We start from the raw sequence: 15,639 nt of genomic DNA, 5'->3' as shown, positions 1-15,639 counted from the left end.
TCTCCAGTTGAGTGAATATTTATCAGCTTATGCTATCACAGTCTAATATTTAGTGGCCTCTGGTGCTGAGCTTGCAGTTTGCTTTGGCAAGAACCTATGGTGCCCACAAAAGTCGTGCTAAGTGCAAAAGGCCGTATCTAGAGCCAGTGTCTCTTGGCTATTCTGGGCTGCTGTAGCAACATTGTGGTGAAACTAGGGGTGGTTAAACTGTCTGATTTCCCGATCCGATTCGATTACGATTATTGAGGTCCCGGTTCGATTACCAACCGATTTTTGATTATTAATGATTCTCAATTAGCGATTATTGATTTTCCATTTGAAAACAGTAACCCAAAATGCACCACAAAGTTATTGCACCATTAAAAAAACTTAACTCTTTTATTGATTAACAACTCAAAGCACTTCCTGTGTAGTGCAAAAAAGAAAAAAGTGGTGGGATTAGGGTTAAATTATTTTAAAAATGCACTTGTCTTTGATCTTTGTCTGTCTGTAATTATCACCATAGTTATGTAATGTAATAATAATGATAATAGTAATGATAATGGTAATATATTAAAAACTTGAAACTTATACAGTGTTGTATGTACATATATTAGATCATTATACACTGTACAGTATAATACACAACTACGCTCTGTAGTCTGGCTCAATGTCCCACCTACAGCAGCACATCTGATTGGTTAGAAGTCATGATCAATCAGCAGACACACTGTGTCACAGACGGGGTGAGACAGAGCTGCACCGGTGAGCAGAGAGGAGCTGTGTAGAAGTTAAGACAGCTGATATCACCAAAGTTTCAATGAACACCACAGTTTTATGATCTGTTTCTTTGGTGATAGCATAGTTACATCAGTGAAAAAAGTTATGGTCTGGATTTCACTCAAGGTGATGTGACGACTTTTAAATCAGTCGCTCTTCACAGAGATGAGCTGCACACAGCAGCATCCGTCCTGTCTGTTCACTGCAACTCTGCATTGAGATTTCTGGTATTATAACTTATACAAAAATAACAGTGACAGTAAAACTATGATGCTCACATGTGGTCCGCGGATCACATGCGTACCGATCCGTAGAGGGCGATCCGTACGGTACACGGATCAACTGCGATCCATTGCACCCCTAGTTGGTTGCTCGTTGCTGGTTGATCCTCGTCCATTTTACACACCTGCTCGTACGGCTCACTCGCTCTGACCGCTGCACGCACTTGCCAATTGGAACTGGGCGCGCTCGCGTGACATTCAACTTCCGTTGACCGCGGGATAACATTTTTGCAAAATAAAAAAATGCAAAAAGTAATCGATTTTTGAAAATTTAGTAATCGATTCATACTCATCCATAACATAATCGCGATAAATTAATAATCATTTTTTTTCACCACCCCTAGGTGAAACATGGCTGCCTCTGTGAAAAAGGACCCACACCATCTGCACATGTATACAGCTCATTCTAAGGTGACAAAAACACAATTGTTCTTATTTTCATGTGATTATACACTAATGAAAACATATGAATATTATATTCCACTTCTTTCATATTCTGCCAATAAATCCCAGTATATCTTACACTGGGTAGAGGAGGAATATGTGAGTCTAGAGAAAGATAATCGATTGTTGAGTCTCATTCCCAGTTCATCAAATACTTTGGGCTGGTGGCACAGAGAATAATGAGTAGTATATTCCATTTTGGTGATTTCATACCACTAAATCTCCCTTTAATCATCTCACAAAATTTTAATTAGTTCCTGTGTAACACATGAATTTTGTGCCTCTAGTTGCGGATTCATGGGGTCACTTCAGCAAGATCATTAAAAAACATCTTTTGGTGTCAAGCCATGGAGATAGTTTTGGTTTTCTGCCACCACCCAAATACACTGGAAGTGAATGGAATTCCATTAGTGGTGTGAAAAGAACTTAAAATCTTGAACTGACCCTTTACATTACTAGCGATCCCTGCTGAGATTATGGCCCTCTGTCAGCAGGCAGAGGTTTGACGGCAGGTGACCAGCATGTGAACAGAGCTACAGCAAAGTTTTTAAACCCATATAAAAGACAGTTGGGAGTCTCCACAATAAGAACCACTCTGTTTTTAAAGCAAAACAAAAACACAAGAAGATGATTTTAATTTACTGATCAAATGAAATATTCTGTCCAATTTTATCCATTGCAAATAGGGCGGCAACTTGATTGTTTTCACGATTAATCTATTAATCATTTCATCCAGTGGTTCACAACCTTTTTGAGTCTTGAGTCTGGGGGTGTCCAGAAATCTCACAACCAGAGAACCACTGGTTTAGCCTATTAGACAAACCACTGGTTTAGCCTATTAGACATCAAAAAAAGTTTAGAAATTCTCATCACAGTTTCCCAGAGCCCAAAGTGACATCTTTAAATAGATTTTTCTGTCAAACCAACAGTCCAAAATCCAATAATTCTTCATTTACTGTCATAAATGCCAAAGCCGCAAATTCTTCAATTTAAGGAAGTGTCCATGTAAAAAAAAAATGACTGAAACGATAAATCAGTTATCACAATAGTTGACAACTAATTTTATATTGATGGACTAATTGATTGATCCAAAAATTGTTGCTCTAGTTACAAATGTCAAGTGCATTTTGAACATAGTCATGGTGCTCAGTACTTGAAATTGACAATTTTCCAGTTGTTTTCTGTCAAATGATAATAGGAAAATTCCAATTTTCTAGTCCCACCAAGAAATAATCTTTTGCGCTGTCTGAAATGACACATTAACATCAACAAGTCGAGGGGGTGTGTTCCTTTGTTCAGTCTCCTTTCTGTCTTCAGCATGCAGCGCAGTGCAAACTTTTCAACCATTCTTACTGTAATTACCTGCTCCAATTACAAATGCCACTCTTGAAAACAGGAAATCTTCTGGCTGTGTTGTCATTATATCTCACAGCCTCTGCTCTGTAGAGGCAGTAATGGAGATCAAAGAGATGTTGAAAAGAGGAACAGACTTTTGACAAGTTCAAGGTTTGTTGATAGTGAGATAAGTGCAGATTACCTGTGCTGAAAAAAAACTGTCACTCCAAAGGTGCAAACGTACTGCGTTCATTAAGCGCAATGCTGTCTTTTAGTTGTCAGGTTTTTCCATAAATAAGCAGACCATTTCCTAGTTAAGGTGTCGGTGTGTATGCATGGCCACCCATGTCTTTTGGCAAGTTTCCCAAATTTCAAGTGTGTGTGGAAAAAAAAAAATCCAAACTGTGTAAAATCTCTCATTTTTCACTGTCATACAAAAACAGCTTCAGGCTACGTTATTGTCATCTTTGGGATAATAACACTCTCCTAATGATGCATTCTTTTACAATTTCTTCTTTATACCTGGATTATGTGTGTCATTAGGATTTAGAATGTCTTGTAGTGAAAAGACCGGAAAAGGGTCAAAGACTCCCCACAGGAGATGGAACGCATACAAACCCTGAAGGCTTTTTGATCACTGCTTGATCAAGGATTTCTCAACATTATAACTTATTCCATCATTAAGTTAAAGTGATCTAGTCTGAATGACCCCCCTGAAATTTCGTCCTGATTTTCCTCTAAGAAAGGGCCTATTTTGCTCTGAACACAGTGAACCAATGAGTCCATAGAGGGTCGAGCTGATGTTTAATCATTACCTGTCACAAGACAGAGTTTATTACCTAAAGGTTTATTAACCAAGTCCCCACTCTAAATATTGTGTTGATTTTGGTTTACAGACTGACTTATGTGGCTTTGATCACTGAATTTGTCCACTGACCACAGACAAATTGGCTTGTGGCTGCTTTTGTGTGACTCTCACAATTTGCGATGGTCCCTTTCTTGCACAACATTGCTTGAAAGTCTTTGAAAATGAGTTACTTTTCTCAAAGAAAGTTATAATTCTGCTTTATTTAAATTGTTTTAGAGTGAACTAGAGGAGTGCACTCACTAGTATGCAGGTCTACGCTAGGCTTGTGAAAAGAATATTTGGATTTAACACCTTCGTAATCACAAACATTTTGATAAGTCTTGAGATCATGTTCACAAGAACAGGATAACCCAAAATCCAAATGCCTCTGGCTATGGATGCTGCTGTCGTGGAGCTGTAAAAAAAAAAAAAAAAAAGGTTTCTCAAAAATTGTGAATCACAGGTTCTTCAGTTTATAGTCAAAAAAAAATTTAGACTGATAGGTCCAGTCATATGCGAGATCCATGTTTGTTGACTACATACACATGTAGGAAATCACATGATCTCTCCAGGCTTACAGTGGGCAGAAAGATGACAATTACTTGGTTAAGATAACTCCTTCTCACCCATGTGGTCAACTAATCCGCATTTTCTCCAATAATGCTACAATCAGCCTCTCAGAACTGTGTGACCAAACTGAGGATAAAAAGCCTTAGCTCGTCCAGTCTTGATGTAGCATTCTTCATCAATTATTTCAGTGGCAAACAGACCGTTTCATACGTTTTTTACTTCCTGAAGAAATAACTGTTCTTATGAATAGAAGTCTGTCAGACATCAGCTAAAGACAATCACAAGTCCCTTAGTCGTGTTTGGCCAAAAGGAAGCCACTTTTCATATGACTACACACAATATTTTTCTTTCATTGAATATTTAAACGGGGCAAAAAGTGCAAAAATAGCTTTGCCTTGTGATAGCTACACTGTATTAGTCCTTTAATAGGTCACAGTCACCTAGTCAGCACTTAATTAGTGAAGGCTGTATTGTTTGCAACTTTGAAATTTTGCAAGTTGTCAATATTTTCTGCCTTCTTCAGTGCTCCCCCTCTCCCTTTGTTAGACCAGACAAACATAATCCTGCAGACTGGGGTCAGTAGGATCATCAGTGACCCCAGGCCATGACAGAGAGCTACAGGATAAAGTTGTCAAGCTCGTGTCAAGACGCGTATGCATCTCAGTGTAAGCACCTGGAACCTTTATAAGGACGGCGGCAGTTCGTTTCTATCAGCAACTGAGGTTATGCGCGCAACATGCCTGCCTTTATTTTAAACCCTGGTGCGATTAAAGAGACACTTGCTCAAACCTCCTGTTCCTTTTATCACTGAGCTCCCATTAGCAGATGTCGAGGGTCTCTGTCAACTGATCACATAGGCAGTATGAGAAAACCAGTCTGGGCAAGAATGTGAGGCCCGGATTACTGTGTAACCACAGAACACTGAAAACGAGGGTCTTAACTGAAGTGAACAATAAATGGCACCATGTAGAGCAGAGACAATGCATGCAAGGACATTTGGTTTACATTCAATGGGTTTGCATTGTATTTTTATCTTTTTATCCCTTAAAAAAATTCAATTGCAGCAATAAGATGTCATTGTTAGATTATATTTAAACATATTAACATTAACATTAACAACATCTTTGCTCAGTAATTTGTTGCAGTACTCCAGTGGAATGGAAACCTTCACCACAACATAGCATTAAGTTCTTTCTGTTGAAAACATAAATCAGCCACAATATTCCCACTGTAGTTTCTCACATTTTGCATTTTTTTTAAAAAGCTAAATATCTGTAGTTTTCTTATTATCATGTTTTAACAATGAGAACAAGTCAAGAGGAACAAATTGCCCTTCTCTGTAAAACACTGAAAGCATCAGTATTGTACACTGAAAGGCAAGGCTGCCGTAATTCTAAGGTATCAGTCAGCAGGAGAGATCGCTTTTCACTGCTCTGACAAAAGGAGAGGGGGGAGGGAGGAGGAGTTAGGAGAGGAAATATTGCCAGGGCAGCCAATACAGAGCACACCTCCTCCTGCTCTCCCCCTTTACTCTTTTGAATGGGGCACTCCTCTTCACTTTTCCTCTCTGCCTAGTGGAGTGTGTGTGGAGACAGAGCTGCAAAGTGTGTGTGTGAGGAGTGTAGTGGCTGTGTGGACATGTCATAGTTCACTCTGGGAGCTTGATCAAGCGGGTGGACGTGGTCAAGACTTTATATTATGCCCAAGATGAGGAGTCAGTTTGGAGTTTTGTTTTTGTTGGCCCTGTGGGTGGTCTACTCTGATGCTTGGTTCTGGTCCTGGACTGGTACTACGACCGTGCCCCCGACCGTGGACCATGAGGGATCTGGCAGTCCAGCAGGTAGTGGAGAATCACCATCAGCAAGTGGAGTGGAGATCATTGATGAGGGACACGGGATCCAAAAAGTTGTTCAGACTTGGCGTGAGACCACTGAGGCTCCTAGACTGACCACTGCTAGACAACCAGAGTACGAACGTCCACCAGACAGGGGAAGAGCTGGGATTTCGTCACACATACGTAAACCTGGTAATGGCACATCTTCACTAGAGGGTATGGGGTCTGGAGGATCTGATCATATTAGGTTTACAGAAAATGTTTCAGGACTTGGATCTGGGCTTGAGTCTGAATTGGCAACAGACACTGGGTCAGGTCTTTGGTCTGGCTCTGGGTTCAGGTCTGAATCTGGATCCGGATCTGCAACAGGACCCGAAACGAGCTGGGGATCTGGCTTTGAAACACAGGGGTTTTCTGGGGAAAACCAACCAGGAGAAGTCATGCTCACTGATCACAGTGGGTTAGATAGTGGAGGCAGTGGAGAGTCCCAGACAAATGAGCTAAATTTGGAGTTTCCAGCAGGTGAATCAACAGCTAAGCCAGAAGATTTGCCTAGCCATGTGTTACAGACTACACAAGCTTCATTTGCTAGCGTGCCACTTTCTACAACCCATACACCAACTAGTACCCCAACAATGTTAATTACCCAACTACAAACTGCTAGTGAGAAACCAGACCCTACCCAGCTAACTAAGGACAACCAACTAGAGGAAGTTACTCCTTTACTTGCTGGTGAATTAACAGCTAAGCAGACAGATTTACCGAGCCAAGTGTTACAAACTACACAAACTTCATTTGCCAGCCAGGTATTTTCTACAACCCATATGCCAACTGCTACTACAACAATGTCAATCACTGAACAACAAACAGCTAGCAAGAAATCAGACACTACCCTGCTAAGTAAGGACAACCAACTAGTGGAGGTTACTCCGTTACCGGGGTTTTCTGAGGCAAGCCAACAAAGAGAAGGCATGGCCATTGACCTTAGTGGGTCAGGCAGTGGAGGCAGTGCAGATGGTGAATCAGCAGCTAAGCAGGGCGCTTTACTTATTCAAGTGTTGCAGACTACAGAAGCTTCATTTGCTAGCCAGCCAAGTTATACAACCTATACAACCACTAATATCCCAACAATGTCAATTACCCAACTAGAAACAGCTATGAAGAAACCAGACCCAACTTCAATATCAGAAACTATCCAGAAAGTAGCCAGCCAAACTGGTGACATTTTAGATGCTAATCAAATAACAGTAAGTGAGCAGGAGCCCAGCCAAGCAACCTTAATTACCCAGACAGCTGTAGGCAGCTGGACACCAGCTGAAAGCCGCACAGAAGTAGCTACCCCAACACTGGTCATAGGATCCCCACAGTGTTTATTGTTAGATAGGGCTCTACCTTTCTGCTCCTCCATGGTTGGGGAACACTTCATTGTGCCCAATTACCTCAACCAGAGCAGTGTGGAGGAAGTCCAGTTACTTCTTAATGATTGGGCATGGCTGTTGAGGTCACATTGCCACCATAGTTTGGAGTGGTTTTTCTGCCTTCTCTTGCTACCAAAGTGCAGCTCTCTGGTCCCGCTGCCGGTGTTGCCTTGCCGGAGTTTCTGTGAAGTCTTGAAGGACAGTTGCTGGACACTCCTTGATGAGGGACGCCTCCCTGTGGAGTGCCACACTCTACCAGACGAGGATGGGTACCCGTGCTTGTCAGTTAGTAACCAGAAAGGTAATCACTGGTTCAAATGAATCGTCGTTTTGAGATTCATTTTCAACCAGTTTTCAATATCCCCACTCCCGAGTTTGTCTGGTGTTACCACCCACTACCCACCCAAAAATTTGACATTTGTCCCTGTCAGCCCAAGCCATTAACAGTGTATTGGTTCCCATGTACAGCAAAAAATCATTTAGAATGAAAAATAAGCATGCCTCAAGTTTGTCAGTCTTGTTGCTTAAAGGAAATTATGGCTACAGTCTAACAAGCATGGTGCCAGTGTCCCCTACAGTGTTGCATGTATGTGTTTCTCTTATCCTTTGGATCGCATGTACTTTAACTACTTGAAGGTCATTATAACACACACACACACACACACACATATGGTTCAATGAGTTTGTGGTCCATTTCAAAGCCAACTGATGTGCATTCCTTCAGTTCTGTATTTCTTATCTTGTAGTACAGTCGCTGCATCAACAGATATACAATAGGAAGTGTCAAGAAGTATCAAACTTCAAGCATGACATACCACAAAAATGTGTATTGAAAGAACCTCTGCAAAGTTGCAGATTGTAGTAATATCAGAAGACACAACCATTCAAAAAGCTTTGTTTCCAATACTATTAATAATTATTTATATACAATAAAGTATTAATTAAATGGTATTTTCTTTGTGCCTTAGATGTAATTGTTTTTCTTTTTTGTACTGAGGAAAACTGTAGCTGGGCTTGCTTGTTCTTTTAGCCTTAACACATCTGAAATAGCAGACGCCCTCCTTCTGTAAACAATTAGTGCATGGAATACTGTACAAAATTTGGCATGTGGAGTTGCATGTCTCTTTTGACAGCGAGTGGCTTGATGGCAGCTTGATGTGCATTTGTCTGTCCATGAATGGACAGATTAGGTTGTCATGCATGGGAAAAAGTCATTTTTGCATCAGTGGTTTTTGGTGGGATGTCAATTTCAAGGCAAAAGGCAAAAGTATTTATGACAGCTGGACCAGCTACTGTCCTCAGGTGACACATTTTAACAGGTGAAAATCTGAAGGTAAAAGAAGTGAATCACAATTCAAGGCGCGTGTTTCTATCAGATCTGGATGTGGATAATCTTGGTTTTTGTAGTTTAATTCAGTTAAGCAGCAGAGAATTCTTAGATCTCACGAGCTTGTAATTACTGTGTCAAAAATGCATTTAGATTCAGGGAATATGACATCTCAAACACCAGAGCACTTCATTGTTGTCTCAAATGGAACTGTGAAACAGCAATTTTCAAGCCAAGGAGTTCTACATTTCACCAAGATTGTGCAAAATATTCTAGTAGTTGTCTGTTAGTTTATGATCAAATTGGTTGTGATATATAACAAATAATTCTAGAAATGAAGGACCAGTTTATATTTGAGTATCTTCTGGACTAGCAAGTACAATTTGTGACCCTAGTTACTAAAAAAAAGATGGAGAAAATGAGTCAGATGTTCGTTATTAGTGAGTGCTGATTCATGTGAGAACATCCGGCTTTCTTATTTCTGTATCAAAGAATCTAACAGGAGAAAATCTATTTCTGTGATCAAGCTGCACCTGAAATTATGAACCCCTTTAAAGCTTAATCTCCTTGTTACTGGGCTGCTGTCCTGCCCTGCACTCTCAGTTCATATCACTGGGAGCTGGAAGACTGTGTCCCTTTTACAGCCTAGCTATCTTTCTAGCAGCTTGCTTCATTGACAGACATGAGTGGACAAGATGTCTCTGGTTCCAGGACTAAGAGACACATCTGGGCCCAAATAGATTTGTGTTTGAATTATTTTTAAGGAGAAATCTGTCATACATTTACTGTAGTTTATCATAAAATGGTGATTGATATGCATCAGAGATTAAGAAAACATGCTTGAAGTTGAAAAACTCACTTCTCTGACAACGCTACAGCCACAGTGTCCTCCATTAGTATTTCTGTCCAGAATAACTATTGTAGTTTGCCCATTTTACATTAATTACAGTTCAAATTTATGCAGAATGTTTGACAAATTGGTGTCTGTTTTTGAGTTGTAAGATACCATTAATAATCTTGTAGAAGGCGAAGATGTTTGTATAACGGTTAAATTGAGCAAAATGTTAATGAAGTCTGAACTCCAAATGTAGAGTGTGTGTTTTTGAAGCAGTGGGCTTTTGTTTTCAGGATAAAAGGCTTAACTTTACATTGATAGACACCTGGCAGTTATGAACAACTGATCAACTTACAGTGGAGGACTCATCCTCACATTTTATTGTAAAATTACAACTTTGCACTTGTCTTGTGCTCCTGCAGTGTTCCTGCAGCCTGCCTGAGCTTCCTCAAGTCTGGGAGGGGGATGTAGGAGGAAACAAGTCGCTTAAAGCATAGATCATATATTAAATAGGACCTATTTAATATGCTGTCTGTGGCTCCAACTCACTATTTGGAGTGCTGCATTCATTTTTGGATGCACAATTGCTGCATATTGCTCCTTTAACTTTGTATGTGCTGGTGTGGGATGGTATTAGTTTCTACATCAGGGAGGGCTAGGATTAACATGTTGTCTAGTTGTAAATGACACAAAAGTGTAGAGTTAGCTTTTCTGGTCTTTATTGTAAAACTTCACACTTCAGTTGTTTGGTTTAAGTGTTAAGTGAGGTGTAAGGAGTTTTTAAATGTTCCATATTTGTGTTTGAAAAAGCTTAAAAAAAGGTGCTACTTTGAGATATATGTTATGACTTCTAGACATAGCAGTCCTCGCATTGTAAATAGACCTTAGGCAAATGAAAAAGTATGATCTTATTGCCATCTTTACACCCAGAGGACAACTTTTATAGTTTTTCCAGAAGCTGGTTCACCACCAAGAAATGCACGTAGTGTATTACCTGTTTGAGTAGCCTAAAGGCACCACTGAAGTGCTTTCAGTCACTCTAAATCAGTCTTGGATCGACAGAAGATCACTGCAGTCAAGACCATCTGGTATCACTCAGCGATCTTAAAACTCTACCAATGGACACTGCTTGTTAAAGTGATGGTTGAGATGGAAGCTTGAGGCTGAATGGACTTGATGAAACAAATTACTTTGCTATTGAATTACTACTGACCCTGTGAGGTCTCGCTGCCCCCAAATCCTCAAGGTGACTGATAAACTATAGTCAATTAGATGTTTCCTACAAGCATTCTGACCCCACATGCTTTCTGTTAACAAAATACCTCATGCACCAGTGCCAATGACTGCAGCAGCCAGTGGTCATAATGGTAAATTTATAACAGTGGTTAACAGGTTGGTGGGCTTTGGCTTAAAGCTGAATGAGATCATGCATAAATGGCTGAGATAATGTGTCAGACAGCTCTGTAAATGCATGCCCTGGAGTCAAAAATGCCCAATTTCATTATTTTAATAGTCCAATAACTTTGTCTTTGGCTGTTTCCTACTGTGTCTGCCCACTCACGAGTCCTTTGACCTCCTAAATTCGCTGACCAGAGCCCCTACTATGCAGTGTCTGGGAAGCCTCAGACGCTTTTCACTCTCTGCAGCTCTGATTGCCTGACGTGTGGGAGGAGGGCACTCATACGAGGGCCTTAATACCACCCGACTCCTATATCATCTAACTATGACCTGTCATTCAAGAATGTCTCAAGATATATAGTTACGTCTTTTGGGTTGGTATTTTGGATGAAATTAAAATGGGTCTTCAGCATGGGAAAGGAAACACAATGTCTATAGACGAAAATATTTGCATGTAGCCTAAAGACGTGTATGTATGTGGGAGATTACTGTGGGAAGATTGCAGAGATATCGGTGTGTGCATGGAAACTTTGTAAGAAATCTGTCAGATGTGATCCTTTTACCACGGGGGGGCTACCCTGTGGTAAGACAGGATTGTTAGGGCACAATAGGCCTTTTAATGATGTTTTTCCATGGTTACCAGCCTCCTGCTTGAAAGATGAGCAGTCATTCATATCAGGGTCTAGAGGTCAACTGCAATTCATTTTGGTCAGCTCTTGAAGGTAAAACTATATCCTGTATGAGAAACTCCAGCACCGTCTCTCAGTTTTTGCTATTTCATTGAACAAAATCAAATTCTACCCCTTGCTACATCTTTGGTGGTCTAAAAACATGAAAATGATTTTTTCCTGTTAAGATATACACTGTTCTTTTGTTGGTGTCTGAATGTCTGTGTACATGTAGTCTGTGTTTTGTTGCGTGTACTCCCTTTTGGTGGTCTGACACTGATTTGTAGCACCATGGTTCCATTGAGCCGAGATTGATATTGTATCTCATGACAGGAAGGCCCGAAGCTGGCTCCAGTTCTCCAGCTTGCTCCTTGCCAGGGAGTCATTTTGGGTTGGCTCTCAGGGGTGTTCCAATTATGGGCACAGTGTAGTCTGACTTTGCTGCTGCCAGAAATTCGCTGCCCCCTCTGGTTTGTGTTGCATTAGTAGAACACGAGAACTGATGAGGCAGTGTTGCAAAACACAGGACTGAGGCACAGGGATGTCTTGTGCTGGATAGTAGCCCAATTGTGACACTGTTAATACCTTTTTAACACTTACTGAAGGACAGTGCTGCTGGCTCAGAGGTTTGAATGAGCTCTGAACCTACTTAGAGGCAATTCCGTTGTGCCTCAAGCAGAATGATATCCACAGAGTTCCAGAAAGTCATATTTATGAACTTAACAGTATGTAGCAAGGGGTTTGTGTACATCCTGCATGTTGCATCAAAAGTTAGTCCCTCAGAGGTAGAGAACTTGAAGAGTATCATATAACTCCTTCCCCAAAAAGTGAAGCGCACAGCTTGTGGCAGACCCATCTTTCCTTTTTGTGGTTTGGGAATTACAGCTCAGTCTTCAGGGCAAGCCAACATGAAATCTCCTTCCTGGACTGTGATGTGGTTTTTGGTTTAATATCTTTTTCCGAGCACCACCAGGTTAAAGATGCTGCAAAATTTGTCCGGAGGTTCACAGAACATCCTTTGCAGAAAGAAAGAGGACCATTTATTCAGTGTGTTGAGAGACTTCATATTCAAATCATTCCATGTTCATTGATGTTCATTTTATACAGTATTCTACTCAGACAGATAAAATTGATTTTGCTAAGTGGTTAGCATGGATTTAAGCGTTACGAATGACTTTCTTTAACCCTGTAATTAGCTAAACATACATGAAACCACAAGATCAAATATGGGGTCAAATATGCAGAAAGTGAAGACAACTACCATATTTATTAGAAAAGGTCATGTATATTTTTATCTCTTCCAGACTTGACTATTGCAATTTGTTTATACTGGTATCAGCAGGTGTAACATCACAAGACTGCAGTTTCATTCAAAACTCTTTTGCCAGGATTTAACCAGGACACATCCTAAGAGAGGCAGCACACCAGTCCTTGCTGACCTTCACAGGTTACCTGTGAGGTTTAGGATGGATTTTAAGATTTTACTGCTTGTTTTTAAAGCTTGAATGGTCATGCTTGTGCTCATGTCTTTGATCTACCAACTTGGGTTTGAGACGATGAACGATATTATCTGGCAGGAACGTGAGACAAAGATAAAAGGATATCATCAATATCATGATAGTTATATTGTCCTTTGCTAATTCAGTAGATATTCCCCAACCCTACTGCCATCTCCCTATGAGCCTTGTCACTACCAATGGCCCCAAAATCTGAACTTGTCACTAAAGGTTACTGGGATTTTTCTGTCTGGGCCCCTCAGCCGTGGAGCGCCATGTCTGGGAATCTCTGGCAGGACTCAGTATCCTCTTTTAAAACTCCCCTTATTGTGAGCAGTTTCGTGTAGAAACTTATTTCTTCCATAGAGAAACATAGGCATAATGCTGGCAGTGTGTTTTAGATAGTATAGCGGCAGTTTGAAAGCTAAAGAGGCATCCCATCACGCTGGTCCTATGCTGCTGGCTCAACAGTGGACTAACACCCCCATTTCTGTGTTCACATGTTGTCTTCAGAACAGTGAGGCAGAATAATGTAAAATGTAATGTAATGTAAAATGGACCAAATTTATGTTTTGATAGTAATTTTCATGTCTGCAGAAGTGAACTCTGACACTCCAAACACACGTCAGACCACTGACCAGCTTTATTGCAGAGTGAGAGGAGAGATTATTGCCCTTGTCAGCAGGCCTCAAGGGATGTTTTAAATGGTGATGGAGTGTGGTCAGTGAAACCACAATGTTGTCTGGGACAGTCCAGCTGTTCCAATGTTTTCCCATGGATTATACAGGATCCTGTACTTCCCAAAGCTGTATATACAGTCTCACACTGTATATACAGCTTTATCAACAGGGTATCACAAACTCTGGTACCCCGTCCTGGAATGTTAGGAAATGAAAAAGAGCAGCATTCCCGGTCAGTAAGCAGCCTTCTTGACAAGACAAACTAGTACCATAAACCCAGCACCGCTCCATTCATCAACAGTGCTTTTCTATGGCAGACCGGCCTTGAAGCTGTCATTGGTTAACAAAAGCTATTTGAAAAACCTGAATTGAGATTGCACTTAAAATGCTAATGGCGAACCTTTTGTACACCCTACAATTTTTGATCTCTGAGAAGGAATGACTGGCTGGCCCTTTGCTGACAATGCAGATTGAACAGGCTTCAGAAAATGCATTCCTTTGCAAGCGCAAAACAGGTTGAACCTTTTCATCTGCTTTAGATCCGGTAATTGTCTTTATTTATACTTCTAAGCTTCCTTTTTTCTGGCATCTGGCACAATTATATCTGGGTACTTCTTTTTTAGATTTATAGTAAAAAAAAAAAAAAAAAAAAAAAAAAGGATTAGTGTTTGTTCATGGTCTGGTTCACACGGATGTGGCTTCTTTTTGGTAAAAGAGTCCAAAAGAGTACACATCTGGCCAGCATGAGTGATGACTAATAGAGATGTTTCCTAATGGTGGGTTTGGGAGGCTTGCGACATGAGTGCACGTTTGAGGATGTCTGCTGTTCGTTTGGCAAATGCTTAAGCAAATCAGATGTTTGAATTGTAAAGAGATGGTCATACTTGACAGACAATCAGGCGCTGTTTGAAAGATGCGCCTCACATTCCTGCTCATTACAGGCCTTGAAGTTTAATCTGCACACAAATCAGGTAATTTTTATGACCAGCTGCTAATTATGCTTAACAAATTGCATGTTTCTTGGAAATTATCAAAGAAAGTGAATTGCAGCTAGTAGAGATGCTTTTAGTATAAATGTCATTACTTTTTTCTGCAAATAGCATTATAATACATGCTCAGTTATGGAGTGTTTCTGCTTGCTTCTGCATGGCAGCTTCATTGCCTATAACAGGGGAATCACAAATTAAAATGGTGTGCTTTCCACATGATAGATTTCAGCACTGAATTACTGCAGGTTTTTTTTTTTGCCTTTCTCAACTCACCCCGGCGGAGATTGTGCTCATAAGTGAGAGCCAGGTTCAGACTTGTGAGCACAGGCCCACTGCAGAGACCCCTGAGGTTTCTCATTCTGACGTTATCAGAGTAAACATCTGTTTGGCTGGGCGCAAATGATGCACAGCAGTCAAGGAATCATAGTCTACCTGAGGTTTTCTCATCCTGGGTCTGTGTCTGTCATTTACCGTTACAAACATTTTCTAATTTAGATTGTACATGTCTGTTTCATGCTAAGGTCTTGTTTGTTTCAGGAGAGGAGCTGCAAGGATTAATCAGTTAATTAATTAGTGACTCGAAAGAAAATTTGTTGCTACTTACTTTGAGTGATTGTTTCATTGGAGTTGCTGCTTTTCTTTGCCATTGATGATAGAAAATGAGGCGTCTTTGGATTCTGTTTGTTGGATAAAATAAGAAATTTGAAGACGGGGTTGGGAAATTGTAACAAGCATATTTCAAGTTTTTTGAGAATTTG

At 40.5% G+C, this 15,639-nt stretch overlaps 1 protein-coding gene across 2 annotated transcripts in view; it reads left to right on the top strand.

Annotated features, from left to right (window-relative positions):
* The window catches only part of col18a1a (collagen type XVIII alpha 1 chain a), a 117,916-nt gene that overhangs the window by 51,297 nt on the left and 50,980 nt on the right, over positions 1 to 15,639 (top strand). The window contains exon 1 of one of the 2 annotated variants that reach the window (XM_084724248.1): positions 5,805 to 6,262. The exons of the other annotated variant lie outside the window; for it this stretch is intronic. Within the exon in view, the coding sequence (XP_084580374.1) occupies positions 5,935 to 6,262 (328 nt within the window). The 5' untranslated portion in view covers positions 5,805 to 5,934. Of the gene's footprint in view, positions 1 to 5,804; positions 6,263 to 15,639 lie in introns of those variants that run through there. 2 annotated transcript variants of the gene reach the window in all.

Source organism: Lutjanus erythropterus, chromosome 8 (genome assembly GCF_056507025.1).
Source record: "Lutjanus erythropterus isolate fLutEry1 chromosome 8, fLutEry1.hap2, whole genome shotgun sequence".
NCBI classification, from domain to species: domain Eukaryota; kingdom Metazoa; phylum Chordata; class Actinopteri; order Lutjaniformes; family Lutjanidae; genus Lutjanus; species Lutjanus erythropterus.
The sequence above is the reverse complement of the archived record's forward strand: the minus strand, read 5'-3'. Positions and strand labels throughout refer to the sequence as shown.